This window comes from Montipora foliosa, chromosome 6 (assembly GCF_036669935.1).
Source record: "Montipora foliosa isolate CH-2021 chromosome 6, ASM3666993v2, whole genome shotgun sequence".
In the NCBI taxonomy this organism is placed as follows: Eukaryota; Metazoa; Cnidaria; class Anthozoa; order Scleractinia; family Acroporidae; genus Montipora; species Montipora foliosa.
The window spans coordinates 27,658,432-27,666,843 of NC_090874.1; the positions used below are offsets into that span (position 1 = coordinate 27,658,432).

Here is an 8,412-nt window from a genome sequence, read left to right on the forward strand (position 1 = left end):
GTGCATGTATGTCTTGTCTCACAAATCTTTGCTTTGTTGTCTCTCTAAACTAAATCAAAACTCAAACTGGAACTTATCATAATTATATCTACTAGTCAGTTTTAAACTTCTACACTCATTCACGAACATCTAAACTTTTGCTCAGACCTGTCAACTTTTTTTGAAAATAAAGCTCTTTGGAATGGCGGGATTGTTTCCTGTAATTATTTTTATTTCCCAATAACTATTATGTTGCCATGAGATAGATACATTTTGTAAGGTAACATGGATTATTTTAATTTGTGTTTTTGTAACACAGGAAGAAAACAAGAAGAAGCAACTGAAAGTAAAAATTCAGATGGCAAAGTTTTTACAGGACACAGTTGAAGAAATGGCAGTTACAGCGAAGCAAAAGAAAACTCAAGAAGTTGTTTCAGAGTTTGCAAATTTCTTTGAAAAAGTAATACTATCAGTTATTGTGAATGTACACGTTTTAACCCATTGACTCCTGGGGGCTTCCCATTGATGAGTAAAATTGTGTGGCATTGGACAGATTAAAATACTACCATATGTATGACTGGTTTAGGGGTGAATGGGTTAATGGCGTTCAACTTATTGTTTTGATTCATTTCAGTTTAAGTTGGTTGGTATCACTTTCCTTTACCTGGGCCAATGTTTTTCAAAAGGACCAGGTTTTTTATGAAGAATTCAAGGATTTGTTTCACAAAGGATCTGATCATTTTGCCAGAAGCCCAAAGATATTACTGAGATTTTGAAAGCATCCCAAAATGAGATATGTCTAGAGATGCATGTAATTAGTTGCACACAGATTTCAATAATCTTTTTCCCAATTTTAACATCACTTGTGTCTTTGAATACAGACAATTAAGGCTACGAAGTTTCTCCAAATTCTGCTCCTTAAGTAAGGATAAACTGCTGCATTTAACTTAACCTAAAACTAATGCTAACATTTACCCTTACATGTACCTTGTTGTCTGTGATTTTGTTAAGGTGGCTCTGATTCTGCTGCACAGAGTTTTTTTAAACTTTTCTGAAAGTTTCATGTTGGCTTTCTGGTATTCTTCAGCAATACACAATGGGGGTCAAAGAGTTTGTTTAATTTGAGATATGAGCAACTATTATTAAGCCAAAATATGGGGTGTTTTTGCTGGGCTTTCCCATTGCCATTACGTCACAATAATGATTGCATCTTGTTTTGAAAGAATCGTATGATAATGGTAACGTAACATGTATGTGATATAGTGTTGTAATATCAATCATTTTAAAGAGAGTGTTGAAACTGGTTTGAGCCACCTTAATAATTAAAATTAATTTTGATTTTGTGTACTCATTTTTTAACTAGTTCTTTTGTAACTATAGCTCGCAGAAACTAAAGTCACTTTTCTTTATAGATAAGAAGGAAAGGAGAGCAACCCAGCAATGAAGACATTCTTAGATTTTCTAAGCTGTTTGAGGATCAAATTACACTAGATAACATGAGCCGTGCACAGCTCAAGGCCATTAATAGGCTACTTATGTTGCCAACAATTGGAACAAATAATTACTTGAGATTTCAGTTAAGGATGAAGCTACGTCAACTAAGAGCTGATGATCTGGTAAGTGCATGGTTAGTCTTTAATGATTATTGAATAAATTTTGATTATAGACATAACATTAATGTATTACGACTTTGCAACAAAACAAAATAACCTGAATATTATTGTAAGAGAGCATACCGATTTTAGACACTTCCTTCATGTCATGCAGGACCATTTTTTTCCAAATGGGAGGTACTTAGTACAATGTATTGAGGCAGCATTTCAAGTTTCTTGATTGACAGCCAGCTACTGTAAATGTATTCACAAGTAATCTTTAACACATTCTGTGGACTATAATGGTATATTGCCAAATTTAGTTGATCTATTAAAAAGTTAAGAACTGTATTTTATGGTGTCAGTAATCAGATTCATTGTTATTGATCTTTTATCTTAACATCTTTGAATTTATGAGAGTGGATACAGTCATTGTTCAAGATGTACATGTATAATTATGTTGTGGTTCAATCTTTTTGCTTCAATTTTGGTTATATTTTTATTTGTCTGATATTCCTACATGTATGCAAATTGCAAGGTTGGTGTGATAACTTTGCAGAATGCTATTTCTAAATCAATGAATAACAATATAAAATAAAATTTTTAATAATGGGTATGCAATAACATGTTTGTTCACTAGTTAATTCAAAGGGAAGGTGTTGACAGCCTGACAGAGCAAGAATTGCAATCAGCTTGCCAGGCACGTGGTATGAGAGCCATTGGTGTTCCCTCTGCCAGATTAAGATCTCAACTTCGCCAGGTAAATTCATGATAAGTACGGCCTGTTTTGTCAAGACCAAGTAGTTGTTTCGGATCAAGTTGCATTTCATTCACAAATGAAATTATGAGATGCAAAGGGCCTTGCCAGCAACTGTAAAACAGGAATTTGAAACAGAAGATAAATCTCTGGCCCTGTATAATTTTTTAACAACCATATTTTTCTGTTTTCCACTTGAGAGTTTTAAATTTGTAGGTGCCATAAGAATAATTATATGTAAAAGTAAAAAGGCATGACTTTTTTTACCCATTGCCAAGCTGGTGACTTGCGTAGGTCTATTTCTGTGATGGTGATTGTAAACTACTTAGCATTCCTGCATAAACCGATTTAGCTAACTTTAAGTGTTGTACCCAATTCAAATCTCGCGGAGCTATGTCACGTTATTTTAGGGTGTTGAGGGGAAATCTTTTGTTAATGATGAGTCTAAAACTCTAAAATGGTTATGTGGAATTCCCTTATTGATAAAGCTATCGTTACATCAGTAACAAGATGAATCTGAGCAAAAATGACCTTTATCCAGGCAATTTGCCATAAACTTGAAAAACCTTGGGCCAACTTTTTTCAAAATTACCCAAAAGCAATCCGTTTCAATCTTGTCCATTTGTGACCATCCATGCTTCTCTTTTCTTTTGCTGTATTTCTTTAATGTTGTTCAACGGTTTTAAGTGGTTATTGCAATGTTCTAAGGAGGCAGTGTGGCCCAGTCGTTAGGGCGCCTGCCTTGAGATGCAGACATCCCGGGTTCAAGACCCGCTCTGACCACTCGCTGAATTTGTTCCTGGTTGTCCCTGGTTCAACTTCCCCGCTGCACTTGTAAATAACCAACTGGTTTGCCTCCGGCCAGTTGGGATTCTTAACAGTTGCCGTTGTTGTGTTCTGTTGTTTCGTTGATTGTTTCATTGGCCCTGAAAAGCCCCTATGGGGAGCGGTCAATTAAGTATGTATTGTATTGTATGTTTCGTTCTACTTTTTGGGCATTTTGGGTGTCATGAAATTACATCATATTGCACGACATAACCCATTTAAGGTTCTTTGTACGTTGCATTTGCATGATAATGTAGCATTCACATTTAAATGATTGGAATTACGTCGAATAAAACGTTTCATTCCCAAAGGATTTGAACTGAGTACAACTGGCTCATTTTAAGGAGAGAAATGGCAATTAATTTAAATAGGTTCACTACTAGTCTAAATAAATAACATGTGATCTGGTGCACAATCAAATATTTTCTTCTGCATTTCCTAAGGACCAGTAAGTGCCTCAGCAGGTCATCAGGGTCTTTCCTGGGAATCAATTGAATTTGTCATGCTCCTCCTCTCGATTGTGTAAATGTCTGCATGTATGGCATTTTTAGCTGTTTCTTCAGCATATCTTCTGAGGCTTAGTCTTAGAATGGCAGGATCACGTGAGCCATGTCACCTTGAATAAAGGCTGCTGGTCTTAAATCTCTGACTGATCTGTTAAATGGTGGACTTTCAGTAATTAGGTGTTGTGGATACATGTACCTCCAGCATGAGAATACTGTTCTAATGAATCACATTCTTCTAAAAAATGTCCTCGAGGAAGATAGTTGTCAACGTCCCTCAATAATTTTGTAACTACTGTCCAGTTGACTCATGTAGGAGTATACAGAAATTTGGTTTTATCAACGGAGTTGATAATGTAAATTGGCCACCGTACAGAGATTCTAAAAGCTGACGTTTCGAGTGTTAGCCCTTCGTCAGAGCGAATCGAGGGATTATGGGTTACGTGTAGTTTATATAGTAGAGTAGGAGCTACGCTATTGGTGGTAACATGGCAACGTGAAAAATAGGAATATATTAGTTAAATGAAAAGCATATTAAAATACAATAAAAAACGTTCTCTGGCTAAAAATTTTGAAAAGAATATAAGCTTTCGGCTGTCGATCTACAGCCTTCCACGGATAAAACGTTGAATGTAAATTAGTGAAATATATACAAAAAAGGCGAGATAAAAATGATAAAAAGAACAGAGTAAAGGTATGAAAAATGGTGGCTATTGTTTAAAAAGAATTTTATACTGATTAGGAATCGGCTTAAAGTTATTGTCAGCATGCTTGGTAGAAGAGGTGTGCCAGGCCTCTAGATGTTTCCTAACACGAAAAGAGCCTTTGTCGATAACTCGTGAATGATTGAAATCTATGCGATGACCGAAAGACGACGCATGTTTCGCAATATTTGACCCATTAGCACATGTTTTTACATTCCTAACGTGTTCTTTCTTGCGGGTTTCAAAGCAACGGCCAGTTTCACCTATATAACACCAATCACAATCGGCACAGGGTATTTTATAAACCACGTTGGGTTGGTGTTCAATAGCTGGTCTGAATTTAGGAGAAAGGAATTCTTGTTGTAAAGTCTTGAGGGGCTTATTTACAACTCGGATATCGTGTCTTCGAAGAATTCTTGTTAGAGGTTGCGTAACACCATTGATAAAAGGAAGGACAGCAAAACCGTTAGGGTTCTCTTGAGGGCGTAAACCATTTAAAAAACATGCCAACCAATTCTTCAGGTGAAGGGATGGCTATTGTGTGGGTGGTTTGGAAAATTTCTGCTTTAAGATATTGGAAATAACAAGGAGGGATAGTTGTTGGCTCGTGGAGCATCAAAGACGTGATTGATTTCGGTATTTTTCCCTTGCGGTGTACTTGGGAGTTTAATTGCGCGGTGTAGGAGGGTCTCATCTGTGCTGATCTTGTGGCGTTTGTCGTGGTGAGAAGAAAAGTCTAAATATCTGTCCGTGTGAGTTGCTTTGCGGTAAACATCAATAGTGCTCATGTTGTCCTTGCGAGAAACCAAAGTATCCAAGAAGGCGATCTGTTGGTCAGATTCCTCTTCAATAGTGAATGAGATGTGTGGATCGATGGAATTAAGTGTAGTGTGAAAAGAGTTAACAGCATCTCTTTTGATGATGCAGAAGCTATCATCCACGTAAGCGTTTCCATACTTTAGGTTGTACTTCAGACGTGTTAATGGCCCTCTTCGATGCGATTCCATGCACAAGTTCGCCACCACAGGGCTGACGGGGCTACCATTGTTAGATAAGATAAATTTCAACAGAGAAATGATTTCATCAACCCCAACGTGGTTTATAAAATACCCTGTGCCGATTGTGATTGGTGTTATATAGGTGAAAACTGGCCGTTGCTTTGAAAACCCGCAAGAAAGGAACCACGTTAGGAATGTAAAAACATGTGCTAATGGGTCAAACATTGCGAAACATGCGTGGTCTTTCGGTCATCGCATTGATTTCAATCATTCTCGAGTTATCGACAAAGGCTCTTTTCGTGTTAGGAAAACTCTAGAGGGCCTGGCACACCTCTTCTACCAAGCATGCTGACAATAACTTTAAGCCGATTCCTAATCAGTATAAAAATTCTTTTTAAACAATAAGCCACCATTTTTCATACCTTTACTCTGTTCTTTTTATCATTTTTATCTCGCCTTTTTTGTATTATTTCACTAATTTACATTCAACGTTTTATCCGTGGGAAAGGCTGTAGATCGACAGCCGGAAGCTTATTCTTTTTCAAAATTTTTAGCCAGAGAACGTTTTTTATTGTATTTTAATATGCCTAATCCCTGGCTGCGCTTCAATTTTTAAATGAAAAGCGTGCGTTAATACCGTGAGGATTAAGGGTGCCGATGTGAAAGATGAATTTTTGTTTCCGACTCTTGCGGCTTTCCGCCGTACCTAGAGGTAGGGAAAGGCCGCAGATAGCCATGTGTTTTTTGGAGTGGTTAGGCAGATGAAAATGGAGAGGGACTGGCTTAGATGCATCCTTGTCATTCTTCTCAACATCGCGAAGGTGTTCGCGGAATCGGTTACCTAGTCGTCTACCTGTCTCACCAATGTATAATTTATTGCATAACGTACAGGTTATGCAATAAATGACATTTGCGGAGGTACATGTGAAACGATCGGTGATCTTAACAGATCGCTTAGGTCCCGATATCTTGCTAGTGTTAACAATGAAAAGACAAGTTTTGCATCGTGAGCGCGCGCATTTGAAAGTGCCAGGGTTGCTCGTTAGTTTTGAGCGCGCTTCTAACTAAAAAGTTGCCTACGTTTTTGTCGCGTTTGAATGAAATAAGTGGAGGTTGCGAAAAGATTCTACTAGTCTCGGGATCATTTTGGAGTAATTCAAAATTACTAAGAATGATGCTTTTGACCTGCGTGATTATGATGATGGAAAGTGAGGGTGAATGGAATTTTGAATTACTCCAAAATGATCCCGAGACTAGTAGAATCTTTTCGCAACTCCACTTATTTCATTCAAACGCGACAAAAACGTAGGCAACTTTTTAGTTAGAAGCGCGCTCAAAACTAACGAGCAACCCGGCACTTTCAAATGCGCGCGCTCACGATGCAAAACTTGTGTTTTCATTGTTAACACTAGCAAGATATCGGGACCTAAGCGATCTGTTAAGATCACCGATCGTTTCACATGTACATCCGCAAATGTCATTTATTGCATAACCTGTACGTTATGCAATAAATTATACATTGGTGAGACAGGTAGACGACTAGGTGACCGATTCCACGAACACCTTCGCGATGTGAGAAGAATGACAAGGATGCATCTAAGCCAGTCGCTCGCCATTTTAATCTGCCTAACCACTCCAAAAAAACACATAGCTATCTGCGGCCTTTCTCTACATCTAGGTACGACGGAAAGCCGCAAGAATCTGGAACAAAATTCATCTTTCAAATCGGCACCCTTAATCCTCACGGGATTAACGAACGCTTTTCATTTAACTAATATATTCCTATTTTTCACGTTGCCATGTTACTACCAATAGCGTAGCTCCTACTCTACTATATAAACTACACGTAACCATAATCCTCGATTCGCTTCTGACGAAGGGCTAACGCTCGAAACGTCAGCTTTTAGAATCTCTGTACGGTGGCCAATTTACATCATCAAATCCGTTGATATCACAAAATTTTTGTATACTACTTCCCCATCGACGCAGCACCACAGTTTCTTTAGAAACTACCCCTTCATTCATGTAGGAGTATGCCTGTGTTCTCCGGTTTGGCATAGCGCTCTGTTTCAATGAAAGAGATGACAATAATAATGATGTCACTACTGATGATATATAGGTATTAGCTTAGCACTCTTCGTGGGAAAGCCACATAAAAACGGTCAAAACTGAACGTTAAGGTAGGATTTACTGATGGACAGCAGTCTGCAGTGGTCTTTGGCAGAATGTATGGAGCCAGTAGAAGTCCAGGAGGGGGGGAGGAAGGACTTTCCATATAAAAATGGAAGGGAAGCTTGGTCGTCTCGTTTAGGGGTGCAAATTTGGAATTTTGGTCGCACTTAGGAGTGTTCCATGGGCAATCCAATAGACCGCCAATTATTTAGCTGGTGAAGGGTTCTACGTGTAGGCGCGACAAAGAATAAAAACAGTTTAGATTTACTTGTAGGGTTCAACAAAAACAAACGTTCCCCTATGAAGAAATCAACGAACGAAATGATATAGGTGAAATCAATCATATATGTGAAATGCCGATATGAACTCAAACCGAGGTTCAAAAGCATGAACTCCTGAATTCTTTCAGGCTTCTGTGACCAATTGCTAAAAGATTGTATTCATTCACTACAAGGATCATAGCTTCACTTGATTTCATATCCGGGGTTCATAGATGATGCATTTCATACACTATTTTTTCATTAGTACGAAATTAACTGTATGTTTGGCATACAGTAAAATCTGCAACAGTCAATTTGAACATTTATGGCTTGGTTTTGGACCATGATTTAAAACAGTTACTTTAAGGGAACATGCTGTTTAAAAGTGAACTGACAGTGATTGTTGTTGTTTTGCAGGGTTAGAGTTGCATCTGGAGGAGCAAATTCCAGCCTCTCTCCTGTTGATGTCCAGAGCACTGTATCTTCCAGAAAATCTCAGCACTGTTGATCAGCTAAAGGAAAACACTTTGTCACAAATACCAGAGGACCTTGGTCAGTAATGATAATATAGTTACTAGTTTTTAATTTCCTGATATCACAGTAAGTTACGGATGGATATAAA

The 8,412-nt window shown here is 37.9% G+C and overlaps 1 protein-coding gene across 1 annotated transcript in view; it reads left to right on the forward strand.

Moving 5' to 3' along the window:
* The window catches only part of LOC138005311 (mitochondrial proton/calcium exchanger protein-like), a 14,891-nt gene extending 12,548 nt beyond the window's left edge, over positions 1-2,343 (forward strand). Inside the window, exons 5-7 of the mRNA XM_068851561.1 lie at positions 299-439; positions 1,392-1,595; positions 2,212-2,343. Of these exons, the coding sequence (XP_068707662.1) occupies positions 299-439; positions 1,392-1,595; positions 2,212-2,343 (477 nt within the window). The remainder of the gene's footprint in view (positions 1-298; positions 440-1,391; positions 1,596-2,211) is intronic.
* Positions 2,344-8,412: the final 6,069 nt, after the last annotated feature.